The 16,937-nt window shown below is 36.0% G+C and overlaps 1 protein-coding gene across 1 annotated transcript in view; it reads right to left on the bottom strand.

Annotated features, from left to right (window-relative positions):
• Positions 1-2,305: 2,305 nt before the first annotated feature.
• PDHX (pyruvate dehydrogenase complex component X) overlaps positions 2,306-16,937 on the bottom strand; it is a 64,202-nt gene continuing 49,570 nt past the window's right edge. Inside the window, 5 exon segments of the mRNA XM_049779989.1 lie at positions 2,306-2,663; positions 2,666-2,768; positions 5,002-5,064; positions 10,413-10,571; positions 13,547-13,605. Coding sequence (XP_049635946.1) covers positions 2,512-2,663; positions 2,666-2,768; positions 5,002-5,064; positions 10,413-10,571; positions 13,547-13,605 — 536 coding nt within the window. The 3' untranslated portion in view covers positions 2,306-2,511.

Genomic DNA, 16,937 nt, shown 5'->3' with positions numbered 1-16,937 from the left:
ACTGAAACCCAACTACAATCATATTTATAATTAAGGTGTTTAAATAAAGATATTAATTTAAAAAAGCAAAATTAGCTGTCTATATAATTAGTGTGAATAAAGTCCAACATATTAAAATTAAAACAAAACAAAACAAATTAAGCCACAATTTCATTATCTATTATATGCAAAATATCTGGACAGTCATACACAAAAATTTCCTAGTAATGCTTTTTAAAAAAATTTGTTCAACAATACACTGGTGACTTTAATTTACCAAACAGTGAACCAATAAATAGTCTGTAAATGTTAGCTAGAAAGTGTAATCTGTGAGAAGCAGAAACATCTGACCTGTAAGTTCTAATATTCATTATATTTTAATGTGAAACTGTTAAGCTGACATGGCTCTGAGCACCCACAGGGCAGGTCTGCAGCTACCACCAGCTCTTGCACTGTAGCTGAGGAAAGGGTTTTGACATCTGAGGCCTCAGCCAGCACCTCTAACTGTACTTTTTAATGAAACCTGCTTGAGATTGGAAAAAAAAGTGTTGCATTTTCTGTATAAGACTTCTCAATATTTTAGTCATTATCTTGCTTTCTTTCAGGAGAAGAAAAGAGAGCCAGGCAAAACATTTCTTTGTATATTTTCTCAGTGTGATATCTACAGATACAATGTAAAGAAACTGCTCACACAACTCTGTTCATTTACCTATAAATGACTCAAACCAAATACACTAGGTTCCTTTTCTTGTATAGATGTTCTTTAACACTAGGCTTCAACAGAACTCTTTAAAAACAATATATTCTACACAAACCTACTCAGTACAGGGAGATCAATAAACATACTTTTAGTGAAAATAAACAGTTATACCAAATGAGAAGTCAAACCATGAAAAGTGATTGATTATATGACAAGTCTAATTGTGATGCTCATGAAGAATTAAAATCTCTTGAATTTATACAGCATGTTTACTGTGTACTTCATAGTAATAAAGGCAGGTTGGAATCTGGATCAAGGCTCATTTAACCTACAGGGAAATGAATGAAGTACATATTTATGATATTAGTCCAAAGAAAACAACTCAAAGTCAAAGTTTACTTATGGTTATCTCAGGTTCATTTCCTAAAGATAGAAAACTTGAAAAAGTTTTCTTTACTAATATTGTCTGACCAAAAACAAGTTAACTGAATAAAAGTTCTTTGAAAATTAGCACCTGATTTTCAGTATAACTGCTATATGGCTTGCTAAAAATGAGTGATTGAATGGAACATTTTGATCAACATTTTAGAATTGACATTATTTGGGAAGACTCGTGCTAGGTATGTTGTTTATCACGTCTCACCATAAAACTCATACTAGGCTATTTTCAGGTGACTCATGATACTATGGCAGATACTATGGCATGATTCACAGCAAATACTACTACCATCTTAAATGAGACTGATTATTAAATTACATTCTATTCCAGCAGCATTATTTTGTCAGTTATAGTAGTTATTAAAAGAATATGCATTCTTATATTTGAGAATGCTTACGAAAAGCTTTATTAATAGAATAAAAAGAGTTCTCACTTATTTCATAAGCCTACTATACTTCCTAAAGCTTAACACTGTTTCATTTATCTTAATGCATACTATTTTTAAATTCTTCTTTAGTCCTCTAGAGTCCTTTTAAAGCTTTACAGAAAGCTTACTAATTCATTTTAAGGTTTTATTAAATGTCTGTATTCTAACATTTAAAATAAATATAATTTTTTTAATATTTTCTTCATTTTATTATACAATAAAAACGATTAAAATGCAGCAAACAAATACTTTTGTTTAAATCACTAAATTAAAATGTTTGGTAGGTGACAGTATAATTTATTTTATATACGCTCCAATATATAAAAGCGAGCAGTTTATCTCAAGGTTTAAATATTTTAGTTGTAGTTAATCATTGAAACAAAATGGTCTCTTTATTTTTGATTTTTAATTCCTACTCTTGGAAGTTCACAATGTCATAGAAGTGAAAAATAAGACTAATAAAAACCACTCTGAAACATACTGCTTTATATACATAAAAATTCAGTAATGTTGCCATGGCCCTTAATATAATGTGATCCATATTACTATTATCCAGAATAAACTACTGTACACATTAAATTGTTCAAGTATGTCTAGGGCAGTGCTTGTAAAAGTGAGGTCTCACTGCTAAATTAGTGGGAATCCAACCTTTGAAAACAACTTCTAACTTCAACGTATGAGCCAGAGATAGAATTTAAATTACATCTAGTTTAACACCCTCTTTAGCACCAGAGGTTAAAAAAGGATCTGACTAACCAAATATTCTCTTTCTTTTATTAATTTGTTATCTCTTATTTCTACAACATTATACCCCAACTGAAAATAAAGACAGCCTGGTCAAACTCTTTCACCTTAAATAAATAAGCATTCCATACACTTCACACTATAATACTGTCTTCCTTTTCTGTATGTTTCTTGATGAAAACCATAAAATAAAGCCCAAGTCCAAGCTCTCATTGTTGAGAACTAAGTAAGTAGCATAGGATTCTCTAGCTTTGCTTTTAAGTTTTCAAGAAACCTAGTAGCCAGTTCATCATCTACCACTCGGCTATCGCTCGACATTGTGACAGTTATGAGCTGGTGCTTCTGCAGCGTGGCATTTCCCTCTTCATCCTCATGAGCTTCAGCACAGGTCGGAATCTCCCAACAGCCAAAATGCAGGCCTGAGGAGGGTTGATCACTGCAGTAAATTCATCAATGCCAAACATCCCAAGTTGGAAATACTACGGGGGAAAACAAAAAGTTTTGAAGGTGAACTGTCCCAAAGATTCTTCTTCTAAAACATACATTTCACTTTTCTAAACAACTGTGCTATCAAACTTCTTACAAAGTTATTAAAAAACAAAGAAATACCATAAATATATATAAAATGTATATATATAAAGAGAGTGGAGTGTTAAAAACAAGTACTATAGACATAGAGATATTGTACTACTGTGCCTACTCATTTATTTGGCATTGAAATGAAAGTCTTAGTGAATTGGAAAAAAATTTTAAGTATAAGGATTGGATACAAGAGGATTTATCCAGATAAATTGTGTATGCAGCCAATCTAAAACTACAGGTTAAAAAATTTAGCCAATTTGGGGTTAGAAAGTCAATATATTAAAAAAAATGTATTTTTAGGATCAGTGAAAGTACAGAGGGTAGGCATTTGCCTTGCACATGGCTGACCCATGTTTGATCCCTGCCATCTTCATAGGCCCCCCTGTGCGTAGCCAGGAATGAAGGCCTGAGTGCAGACCCAAGGAGTTAAACACCTGAGCAACTGCCAGGTGTGGCCCAAAAACTTGAAAAACATTTTTTTAAATACCATTTATAATGATATTAAAAATAATGAAATAAATGTATGGTTCATACATAAGACTTTCATACAGAAAAATTATAAATACAATCAAAACAAATTGAAAGAGGTCAAATGAACTAGTGTGTACCATATTCGCTAACCATTAACACAGTACTATAAAGATGCCAATTTGTCCCTAACTTGATATAATGATTTACTATAATCCCAATTGCTAATACCAGCAAAGAAGGGTATTTGTGCATGTGTATCTACATACATACAGATGTACACAAGTTAATCAGTGTGTGAACAAAACTAGATTTTCTTTAGCAAGTATCAAAAAATTGTAGCCATGAGTAGGGGACAGAGGAGATAGTATAGTAGGTAGGATGCTTGCCCTCGCATGCATTCAACTGAGTTTAATCATTCCACATGATCCCTGAGGAGTGCAGAGCTAGGAGTAAATCTCTAAATACTGCTAGTTGTGGAAGAAACCAAAACAAGACTCTTAAAATTGAAACTTTTTTCACTAAAAACATCTCTAAGAAAATGGTTCTGTGTTCTTTCTTGAACACATTTCTTCTCTTTCTTTCCTTCACTCTTTAAAGGCTTAGGGTAGGAAAAGTTACTTGAAATATAAATTAAAAATATCTGGAAATTAGTATCTGAGTAATTGGAAATAAGAACTCCTACAAGTCATTTCACAATATGAACACAAAATTTTAATGAACACCTAACTGGACATATTAACTAATACAAATGGCAAACAGATCTCAACACTACTAGTATGTATTTTCTTGACCACAAGAATTATTACCCCACCACTCCCAAGAACATTAAAATTTACAAGTAATATTACTATTTATTAATATATATTAACCACATATCATATATTTAATAAATAAAATATGCACATGTATTCAGTTAGACTTTAACCATGCTTATAAGAACTATTATTTATAAAGCAGAGACTGTAAACAAGATATATTAAAATAATATTGCAGTATTTGTATTATATACTGTAAAATATGCTATCCATCAATCAAAGCAAAGGACCACTTCAAGTAATAACATAGTTATTTTGATGGTCATTAATGTTGTGTGAAAGATATCAGACACTATAGGGTATATATTTACTTAAGGATCAAATCAAGCAAAACAACTCTAGGGTGATAATTTTCTGAATCGTGGCTACCTTTGATGAGGTGATAATTAGAATAAAGAGAAATTCTGGGATGCTGAAAATATTCTCTATTTTTCTTCACTTTGTAAAATAATCATGATATATTCTGTACTCTATGTAGGTAATAGAGAAGAACAGAATAAAAACTCAAGGGTCTAAGAGTTAACATTTTCCACATGAACATGTTAAGTAAAACATATCAAACCCAGAAATGAATATAATTGCATTTTATAATTCTAGTAAGTCTACAAATATAAAGAAAAATTTTTTAGCTTCAAATGTCACTTTTTGGACATTTGAATAACTGTAGTTACCAGCTTCGATATGAAGGTCTTACTTATCTGCAGAACACTTTCCCACATTCTGCTCCTTAAAAATGTGGTATCTAGCTTAAATTTCAAAAACTGTTTTAGAAAACAGGTGAAACAAGTTGACATGGACTTTGTAAAGTGTGATGATCCTAATAGTGAAAATGTTTACATTTTACCTGAAGATCCTCCTTGTATTCTTCAGGTAACAATTTTCCATCTCTTGCTTTCTTTGACAGAACCTGGTGAAAACACAAAAAGGACATGAAAAACAGCACTATGATGTACAGCTAACGCTGTCACCTGAAAAACTTGTACAGAATATACTCTTATCTTGTGTTTCAACTGATTTTATAGCAAATTATATAAATGTTTTCCAATAAAAATTTAAACGTGAATTAGAGCATTTAAAAACTAAAGATGTGATAAAAATTGTAGAAAAATCACTTCCCTTTAAAAATTCTTCAAACACCATTATTATCCATGTGCCTTTACTATGCAGAATGTTTCCAGTGTTTTCCCAAATATACATGGCAGTGTGTATTTCATTTTTTGTGGGGAGAGAAAGGTGTGGGCTGGGCCACACTAGTCCGGGCTATTTTATTCCTGGCTCCATACTCAGGAACTATTAGTGGTACCTGAGGGATCATATAGGACAGGGATCTCAAAGTCAATTTACCTGGGGGCCACAGGAGGCAAAGTCAGGGTGAGGCAGGGCTGCATAAGGAATTTCACAAAAAAAAAGTCCTCAAACATCATTATTAACAGTTTTAATTATTTCTTCTGAACATGAATAGAACAGTGAGTGAAGATCATGAACAGTTCTTCCGAACACGGCAGCTTTTGCCTATTCCTTGCTGCCAGAGACTTGACAGCGCTTCTTCTCACAAATCTGAACATATTTGGCTTTAGAGAGGAAGCAGTTGAGACCCTCAGTATGGATTGAAGATGATCATCATTAAGTCTAGACCTGTACTTTGACTTATTGAAGTTCAGTGTGGAGAATAATTTTTCACACAAATATGTGCTCCCAATAAGGCACATGGTACGCTTGAACATTCTGGAAAGCTCAGGGAAGCTGGGGGGCAATTCTCTCAAAAATTACCCATGCATGTCTGCTTTTCCACTTATTTCACTAAAATTGGCTTTGAGATCAGAGTTGCATTGCAGGTCAATGAGCTTAATTTGAAGCACAGGAGGGGCATCTTGCACATCAAAGGAAAAGGGGTCCACAAACATTTGGAAAGTGGCTCTGTGCTTTTTGAAGTCTGCAAATCTGTGATTAAATTCCTTCTCTTAGCTTAAAAATAGCATCAACATATTTCTCACCACTGAATGGTATGCCTGCACCCACAAGTTCCTTGCATGCTGGGAAATGGCAAAGGTTTGTCTGAGAGAGCTGGGATTTCCAAAACACAAGTTTGTGGAGAATGCTCTCACGTTGTCATAGGCGCACTGATAAGCTGCCCAGGGCCTGATAACATCTTGTTTAGTACATTCAGCTTATGTGTGATGTCACAAGAAAAGCTAAGCCCATGAGTCATTTGTGATCCACTCAACTCAGAAACAGCATTCCCCATCTTCTCCTGAAGGCTTTCACTTCTTCTCAATACTCAAAAATCTTTCAGGACATTTCCCCTGCTGATCCAACGTACCTCGGTGAAATAGAGCATATCTCCATATTCTGACTCCATTTCCTCTAAAAAAGCACAGAACCTCCTGTTCTTTAAGCCCCTGGATCTGATTTGGTCGATGCATTTCACAACAGCAGACATCATATTGTCACACAGCAGGTATTTACTGCAAAGGGCCTGCTGATGGATAATGCAGTGAAGAGCAGTGGCCTTCTCTACACCCTCCTCTTCAAGTTTTTTTTGAACAAGTGCCACCAGTCCATTTTTTCTCCGTCATTGACGGTGCTCCATTGGTTATTATTCCAACAAACCTCTTCCATGGCAAACCTGCATTCTCAATGGCACCACACAGATGCCAAAATATCTCATTAGTGGTGGTCTGGCCATGCATTGGAATGATTATGAGCAGCTTCTCTGTCAATTCAAAATTGCAATCAACACCACAGACATAAATTGTGAGCTGTGCAGTGTCTGTTATATCTGTGCCCTCGTCAAGATCAACTGAGTATGCGTCAAAACATTTGGCTTTCTCACACAGTTGATGATGTCACTTGACATGTCAGAAATGCACTCTGCCACAGTGTTGGCAGAAAGGCTGATTTTGCTAAACTGATCTTTCTTTTCCAGATAATACTTGCAGCCTGTAACATGCATTTTTTTTAAACAAACTCTCCTTCTGTGAATGGTTTCCCTGCCTTAGCAATCATCTCACTAACCATGTAACTAGCTTCGACTGATGCAACATTCTCTTTGGTTGCTTTCTTGAAGAAATCTTGTTGCCTCATTACAAGACTGGCAACCCGCTTGGCTCTCTCATTTCCTTGATATTTTGCACATTCCTCAGCATGTTTAGTTGAATAATGGCGTTTCAAGTAGAATTCCTTGTGCACTGCAACTTTCTCTGAGCAAGTAAGACAGGGGATGCCCCTGTGCTCAACAAAGAAATACTGCGTCTCCACTTTTCCTGAAATTGTCTGTGCTCGTCATCAATCTTTCTCTTCACTGTAGGCTTTGATGAAGTCATGATGAAGGTCTGACAAAATCTAATTCTGTAATAAACTTCTCTCCCTTCTCTCCCTTAGGCCTCCAATAATGCAAAGGACAGCGGGCAGGAGCAGTGGAAATGACATCTGCGCTAGGCGCAAAGTATTCGCGATTATTCGCTTACCGAATATTCGCAATAAAAAATCGCAAAAAAAAAATAAAGTTAAACATTTGCATAACCCGAACAGAACTGCTCGAGGTATATGTATGTTTAATGCAATTTTTTTCTTACTAATGCTATTTTTATTGCGATTATTCAGTAAGCAAATAATCGCGAATACTGCGATATTTGAAGGCCGGCTGCGGGCCACAAAATGTTGTATGGAGGGCTGCAAAAGGCCTGCGGGCCACGAGTTTGAGACCCCTAATATAGTTTGTTAGGGATCAAACCCAGGTTGCTGTATGCAAGCAAATGCCCTATCCACTATACCATCCCTCTGGTTTCAACACTCCAGTTGTCACTAAAATGTTATTTTTTTGGTTTTGTTTTGCTATTGCGCCATCCTAAGTGTGCTCAGGGCTTACCACTGCCTCTGTGGCCAGTGATTACTCTTGGCAGGCTCAGGGGACCATATGAGAAGCCGAAGATCTGGGTCACCCACGTGTAAGGCAAATGCCCTAACAACTGCACCATCACCCCAGCCCAAGAATGCTTTCTTACAAGAAGCCGTGTGTGTGTGTGTGTGTGTGTGTGTGTGTGTGTGTGTGTGTGCGTGCGCGCGCGCGCAGGAATGGAACGAGAGCCTCCAGGCCTGCCCTCAGATTTTGAATTATTGGTCATGTAACTCCAGAGTTCCAAACAACTGCTTTGTATTTCAACTCTCAATATCATAATCACCTTCTGTATTGTTAAACTTTATAAATAACTTTTTTGTTGTTGTTGTTGTTGTTTTTTTGGATCACACTCAGAAGCACTTACAATTACTCCTGGTTCTTAGCTCAGAAATTACTCCTGGCAGGCTTGTGGGACTATTGGGATACCAGGGGTTGAATTCGGATTGGCTGCATGCAAGGAAAACTCCCTACATGCTATGCTATTGCTCAGGCTCCTGCTTAATATGTTAAAACTTGCATCTGCCACAATTCAACTTACTCCCCAAAATCAAAATGTAGCTAACTGGTTTCGTTTGAATCATTTCATATAAACATCTGAAGTGCAAATTAAACCCTTTAAAATAGACGTTTGAAGAAAAAAAAAAAATGGGACTTTTGGTCCTTTAACCATCAAGACTGTTTCTGAATGGAAGAATGAAATATTTTCATATAATTCTTGACAATAAATATTTCTAAAATTTGACATGTATCACATTAATCTGAAAAGTAATTTTTTTTATTTTTTGTTTTTTTTTTTTTGGTGGGGGGGTCACATCCAGCAGTGCTCAGGGGCTACTCCTGGCTCTATGTTCAGAAATCGCTCCTGGCAGGCTTGGGAACCACATGGATGTAGGGATTCAAACCACCGTCCTTCTGCATGAAAGGCAAACGCCTTACCTCCATGCTATCTCTCCGGACTCTTGAAAAGTACTTTTTAATTTTTCTGAGATGAAGTGGGATGGGCTTTCAAGCAGTATTCAGCGAAACAGCATCAATATGCAGGCCTGGTGGTCAGTGCTACTCAGGCAGCCAAGTGCTGTCCAAGGTAAAATTCAATTCCTGTGAATGCAAAATATGTACCCCAACCCCTGATCTGTCTCCATGGCCAGTAGATGGCAGTTCTTTAAAGGCAGATGATCATTATATCCTGATGTTATACTATGCTAAACAAATAACCACATTCACTTAAAAATCTAATTGTAAGCCCAGATACTCCATGAAAAAAAATTTCTATAGGCTCTAAATACATCAGCATAATATTTTTATTAATGAGCTCTGGAGTCTGGAGCAAGGTTCTTGGGAGAATTATTGACATTGAAAATTCTTAATTCTTATCAGAGTATCTGCAATGTGAACCTAAAATGAAATCATGAGTTAGCTAATAAATGGCTATAAAATATTCATAAAATATTTCAGGTTCCTCACTATTGATCTAGAAAAAACAATAGAGAAGTAATAAAATTAGGGTTTTCTTTTGCTTTTAAAATCACTACAATTAATGAATTAAAAAAGCATAGAACCTACGGCTTATTACTCTACTACTTTATAAGGGAATGCAAGTTGAGTTAATTGAGGCATGTACTTTATTCTTAAATCTATCTAAATTATCTATTCATTTGCTGTGCCAAAAATTGAAACTAGGGCCTCATACAAACAATGTAAATGCTCTACCAATGAGCTATGTCCCAGACCTAAATTATCACCTTTAGAATTAAATCCTAGAGTTGGCGAAATAAAGCATTCATCTGTAACTGTAATAGTTAGCTCTAATTTATCTGTATTTACTTCTATTTTTATTGTGTGTGTGTGTGTGTTGTTTTGTGTTTGGGCCACACCCAGTGGCACTAAGGGCTCTGCATTCGGAAACTGCTCCTGGCAGGCTCAGGGGACCATATAGAATGCCGGGAATCAAACCCAGGTCCATCCTGGATCAGCTGCATACAAGGCAATGTCTTTCTGGCCTCAATATACTTCTAAATTTTTGTAGGTGAGCATATGGGGTGGGGTAGGCATACACCTGGCACTGCTCAGAGCTTGCTCTGATCTCTGCATTCAGGGATCATTCCTGGAAGAATCAGAGGACCATCTGAAATGTTAGGAGTTGAGTCTGGGTCAGCTGCAGAAAAGGCAAGTACCTTACCTACTATACAATCTCTCTGGGCCATTATATCTGAAATGTGAATGTGACTTAAAAACCTACACAGAAAACTGACATTGAAAGTAAAAAGGACAATAAAATTATAAATATATATCATTGTGAGTAGATTATATTAACATTTAATCAGAATGTAAATTCTAACAACTTGAACAAGACATACCTTTACAGAGTTAGCAATTTCCTGTATACCCTTCGAAGGTACATCTTTGATGATTGGTGTAATTAAACCTTTATCTGTTGCCACAGCCACCGAGATGTCAATATTGGGCAGCTGCTTTGGCCCCTCTCCATCCCAGCTGACATTAACATCTGGCATTTGCTAGAAAACAGAAAAAGAAAAGTAAGTTACAAAAGAACTTTCAATTCAATGGTGATATTTTCCAAAGTAAATATAATGCAGCTAGAGGAAGATAAATATTTAATTTGAAAAAAAGCAGTTTGTATCTGAGTGTTCTTTATATGCTCAGAAAGAATAAACACATCAACTTTTTGGAAAAAAAGCTTAAAGAAACTCTAAAATTCTGATGATGTAATGTTTGGTCATCTTCCTATTATGGTTAGAAACCGGCTCCTTTTCATGGACCTAAGTCTAGAAAGTATTTAACATCTATTGTGTTTCTTCTTCTTTTGACGAACAGCATGACCTTGTGAAAAAGGGAGGAAAAAGGGTCAGTGACAGCCAGTATCACCAATCCTATGACATGAAGGAAACAGATTTGTTTATTACTATCTATCTATCTATCTATCTATCTATCTATCTATCTATCTATCTATCTATCTATCTATCTATCTATCTATCTATCTACCTACCTACCTACCTACCTACCTACCTACCTACCTACCTACCTACCTACCTACCTACCTACCTATCTATCTATCTATCAGGAAACAGATTTGTTTATTATTACTATCTATCTATCTATCCATCCATCCATCCATCCATCCATCCATCCATCCATCCATCCATCCATCCATCTATTGCAGGCCCTTAAAATGTGATTTCTCTCATTAAAAAAGACTTCTTAAGTTCACAAATACATGATACATACTTCTATATTTAGAATGCATTTACACTATAGTATATAATTTAGTATACAATTACTCTATATATAAAAATGCCAGATGAAATGATTAAATGCCTTACACAATCCATAATTTTGTCATATATACAAGAAATACGAAAAATAAAAGTGTTTTTTCAAAAACTCCCTGCTTTCAGGGCTAGAGCGATATAGCATATGGTTGACTCAGGTTCGATCCCAGGATCCCATATGATTTCCAGAATCCACCAGGAGTGATTCCTGAGCACAGAGCCAGGAAGTAACCCCTGAGTATCACAGGGTATAGCCTAAAAACCAAAAACCATAAAATAATTTTCTGCCTTCTACAGAATAAAATCTAAGTTCCCCAGCATAATACTTAAACCTAACAATATATAATAAAGCTCACTATACCTAACCAATTTTATTGATTTATTCACTTTGGTACTCAGGCCTACTCCTGACTGTTCAGGGGCCCACAGGTGGTACCAGGGATGTAACTTGGGTATGCTGCATGCATGGCAAGCATTTTAACTTCCATTTTCTCTCTCCAGCCCTCTAATTTTAATCCTGACTATATACTGAAGATAAAATTTCCAACCTATTTAGCTTCTTACTGTTATATTATGCTGATCATTTCTGTCACTTCTCAACTGTCCTTTTTATTTCTTTCAAAACTCAGTTCATTCATTTAACAATGCTTCAATATCAAAATAATCAAGTCCCAACCCCTCAGAAGATATTAGAATCTTTACAGACAACACTAAAATAAGAATGGCAACAAAACAAAACCCAAATCCTCAACAACAAAACAGCAGCCTCACAAACAAAGAATATCTGGAAAATAGAGTTCATCAGAAAATTGTAATAAAATCAAACAGTTTGTATTCAAAGGAAAAAACTCCCATCTATTTTATTTTGGGGGGGGGTATTATTTTGAGGATATTACCCAGCAGTAATCAGAGCTTATGCTTAGCTCCAGCCTTAGTACAGAGAAAACCTCATTTTTGATGCTGCCTAGGCCAAATTGCTCACTGTTCTTTCAAACCCCATGTCCAAATCCATCAGCAAATTCTATTTGTTCTACTTTTGACATATAACTATAAAATTCTCACTTCAATTCAGTTTCAGTGCTATCACAGTCATGTCTACAGAATCCTAGGCAGGTTCAGTGTTGCTGCCCACCTGCTGGATTACACATAAATACAGCAGTATCTCGTCTTTTTAAAGTGTAAGTTGGATCATGTCTCTCCTCAAAATCCTCCTAGGCTTCCTTCTCATGTATAATGAAATCTATAGCTTGTTCTATGACCAGCAAGGCTTCAAACACCCTTCCAAAACTTTCCCACTTCTTGCAAAATGTTGCTTTGACCCCACCGAAGACACACATTAACCTCAAGATTTGTATTTGAAAACAAGCGCTGGGCTGCTGTTCTCATTGTCTGGGAAAGAAGTTCTCAGCTAGGAACCATATATTCCCAATGGGCCCCTGGGACATTTATTCCAAAGGGGTGATGAATGAAACTGCCTAAATGCAGTGGTTTGAGGGGCACAGTAAGAAACTAAGGGGCCAGGGGTGGGCACAGGCAAAGATAAAAACAAAAGTTGGAAAGGGGGATGATCAGAAAACTCTTACACCAGGTATCTAAGTGTCTCCTTTCTTCCTCTTTCTACTAATTTTGTCTCAGGTACTACCTGTCAGAAGAGCCTTCCTTGCCTAAAGCTGTAGAATAACACTTCAGTTATTCTGTCTCCTTATTCTATTTTCTCCTTTCCTCAACACTTTGTTAGACAAAACTGTTTGTCCTGTCACTTTTAAGTCCTGAAGGAGCAGAGTCTACATAGGCTTTGGCTCACTTGGGGATAAATCACTACCAGTTTAATAAGTAGTCTTTTTTCCTGCTGTAATTAGTTGTAAGCCCATTAGATGCTCAGTTATATCATCTACAAAACAGAGGAAGGGAAATTCAATGACAGAATACTTTTAGCAATAAAATTATCAACATTCTGTGACTTAAATTTTTTTTTTGTTTTTGGGCCACACCCATTTGACGCTCAGGGGTTACCTCCTGGCTATGTGTTCAGAAATCGCGCCTGGCTTGGGGGGATCATATGGGACGCCGGGGAATCGAACAGCGGTCCTTCCTTGGCTAGCGCTTGCAAGGCAGACACTTTACCTCTAGCGCCACCTCACTGGCCCCAGGTGACTTAAGTGACTATTTCAAGCGTCAAAACTGTCTGGTTTGCTACTTACTTTAAGGGTAACTGCTACCGCCTTGATGATAAAATCATTTACTGATACTTTAATATCATCTGAAAGAAAAAATATTAAATCATTCTTTATAAAACAGAACTCTGAGCATTATGATTAAAAATTTGTAATTATAGAATGTACAATTTTAAAGATACAAGTTTTTGTTTAGTTATCAATACAGTGTTCCTGATTTTTAAAACCTGCATGATAAGAAACATAATATATCTTTTACTCCTGAGTAAATAACATTAATTAATTAAACTTTACTTCTGGAATCCTGATTATAATTATTCTAGACTGCTCAAATATCTACTAGAAGAACTTGGAAGATACATACAATCATAAGCAGAAGAATTACTATGTTTCTAAAAAAACCAAATGGTCACTGTGGTGTATAGTCATAAAGTTTACATAGTGATTTCCTTTCTTTTGCTGTCCTTTTTTATGATATGCTTTAAAATATAATAACTGCTGGGGGAATGGTCAGTAGTCACTTAAGTTTTAATTTTTTTCACTTTTATTATTTGTTTACAGGGTCCTTTTTGGTGGTGCTTGGCCTTACAGCATGGGCTTAAGTGTTTAGGACTTGAAGACTACCAATACCACCCTAGGGGTGGTACAGGAAGTTTTGTAAGGAGGAGATTTCCCCAGTTCTCATGCGGTCACTTAAAATACGCAGATATAAGGGGGAGTGGTTGAAATTTTTTCTATCAACTAGGGAGTAAAATGAAAAAGATTAAGGGCACCACATTAAACAAGAACTGTTTAATTTAACAAGACAGGATATAGAAAATGCCAAAGATGAAATAATGTTGGCATAGGTCCTAGCGCAAAAAATAAAATGAGGTCGACTGTTTAGTTTTACAGGGTGAATCCATATGAATCAATTTCCTTTCAATATGCAAAACGATTTTAAGATAAAACTAGGGTTCCCTCCCTTCCTACAGAGCTGATCATAGCTAAAATATGTGTGTGATTCTATTTTGTTTTTCCTCCTGGGTCTAAAGCATTAGAAAAATGTGAACTACAATGCATATTTTATTTTAAGAGCTTCTAGAAAGGTTTTAAGGGACCAGACATAGTAAATAAGATAAGGATAAGGAGTTAGCCCTGCACAGGACAAACTTGTATAGAATCCTCAACACACATAAGGTCCACTACCAGGAGTGATCCTTGAGCACAGAAATCCATCCCAGGCCCTTTTGTTCTTTTCCCCCAGCAGTATGTAGAATGCTGGGGATTAAACCTGGGTCTTCTCTGCACAGAAAGCCTGCGCATCATACCACTGATCTACCTTCCTGCTCAGCTTGAGTTTTGTTATTTATTTGTCGAGGCTCGGGGGCGCACACCCAGTGGTTCTTAGAGCTTACTCCTGTCTCTGCTCAGGAAATTATTCCTGTCTCGGGGGACCATGGCCTGAAGTCAGCTATATGAACATAATATTTTACGATATATATTTATTTTATATATATAAATACAATATATATAAATATATAATTTCCCACAGGAGAGACTTCCCAAATAAAATATCAGCTGATTATTACCAAAATTACTGTCCAACGTTCTCTGCTCTCACCATACTCCAATTATGTTGTAATCGCAAATTGATTACTTTCTTCAAGTGAAGATACTCAATTTTATTGGTTTTCAAGTCATTATACTCTCCTGGTTTTCACTTTTATTGGAGGAGGAGAGATGTCAGGCTATACCCAGCAGTGTTTAGGCTTTTAGTTATAGCTCTGTGACTGAGGGATCACTCCTGGCAATACTAAGAAGAAATATCTAAATGAAATGGTAAGAGTAGAAATCAATGAAAATTTGGGGCCCGATAGTATAGTAGTATAGTAGTAGTATAGTCTTGATTTGCAGGTAGTCAAGCTGGATTTAATCCCAGGTTTGACCTCATATGGTCCTCCATGAGTTACCCATATGATCCTCCAAGCCCTGCAGGAGTTATCTCTTGGCACAGAACCAGGAGTAAACCCTAAGCACCACTGGGTATTGCCCAAAGAGAAAAAGAAGATATAAACTAAAAATCAATGAAAGTGAAATTATAGAAGTGATACAGCTAATGATATCTGGTCCTCTGAAGAGAAGAATAAAATTGATAAAACTCTAGCCCTAATAATTGGGAAATTTAGAAGGTACACTTTAATCATATTTATTAATTCTTTTGGTTTTTGTGTAACACCTGGTGATGCTCAGGGATTACTCGACTCTGTAGACAGGAATTACACCTGGAGGTGTTCACAAGACCATACGGGATGCCAGGTATTAAACTCAGGTTGGTGTTGTACAAGGCAAGTACTTTACTCACTGTACTAAAGATTGGGCCCACACACTAATACTATTTAAAATAGTGGCATTAGCTCATATTATATTAGATATATAAAGCAATATTTTGAACAACTTATATATATTGGATATATATACACATACTTGAATATTTGAATTCATACTGTATATAAAAAACCCTAGAGGGCCTGAGGAAGCACTGACTTTAAAAGCCTATCTTATAAGTATATGTATACATAGTCACAATTTCAATTCTCTGGTGCTACCACATGCTCTCTGAGCCTAACAACTCTCTCTGACTTCAATCCTTGGCATCACAAAAGACTTCTGGCCATACCAAATTTGTAAGTATTACAAAGGGGCATGAGTTCTGGCAAGCAACAAAGCGACTCAACTTAAGCACTATATTCATAATTTGTGGCCCTCAACTAAAAAGCGAAATCCCTGGTATGTGTCTAAGTGCTAACACGATAGGGAGTAAAGACGATGGGAAATATCCTATCCAATGTTGGGAGATGTGCAATCTGAGAGCACTGATAGTTGAAAATGGGCAAGCACCAGTTATGTGTGTGACTGACCACCCAGCACCGCATACAACAAAATCAACAATAATAAATAATTATTTATTATAACAATATAACAATATTATTATAATTATAATATTATTATAACAATAATAAAGCAAGAGAGAGGAAGAAATAAAAACTTCTATTTATTTGCTTGTTTATGTGTTTATTTATTTAGGTTTGAGGCTATACCTGCCAATGTTTGAGGGACCATATGAAATGCTGAGGATCTAACAGGGGGGGAATGTGTGTAAGGCAAATTTCACTGGTTCTAAATACCACCAGCTCCAAATCATAACTTTTAAACACAGAAAAATAATACTATAGGCCTAAATTGCTTCACTGGTAAACTCCAATAAACAAGTTAAAAGGACCAATTCTACAAATACTTTTCCAGAAAATAAAGAACAAAACATTTCCAAACTAATCCATGAGACCTGATCAGTCCAAAAGAAAAGAAAAAACTCAGCAAGGAAAAAATGCTGACCAGTACTCCTCATGTAAATATTATTAGTAAAGCTTTCAAAACT

The sequence above is a fragment of the Suncus etruscus genome, chromosome 9 (assembly GCF_024139225.1).
Source record: "Suncus etruscus isolate mSunEtr1 chromosome 9, mSunEtr1.pri.cur, whole genome shotgun sequence".
Lineage (NCBI taxonomy): Eukaryota > Metazoa > Chordata > Mammalia > Eulipotyphla > Soricidae > Suncus > Suncus etruscus.
This window is presented reverse-complemented; position numbering and strand designations above follow the sequence as displayed.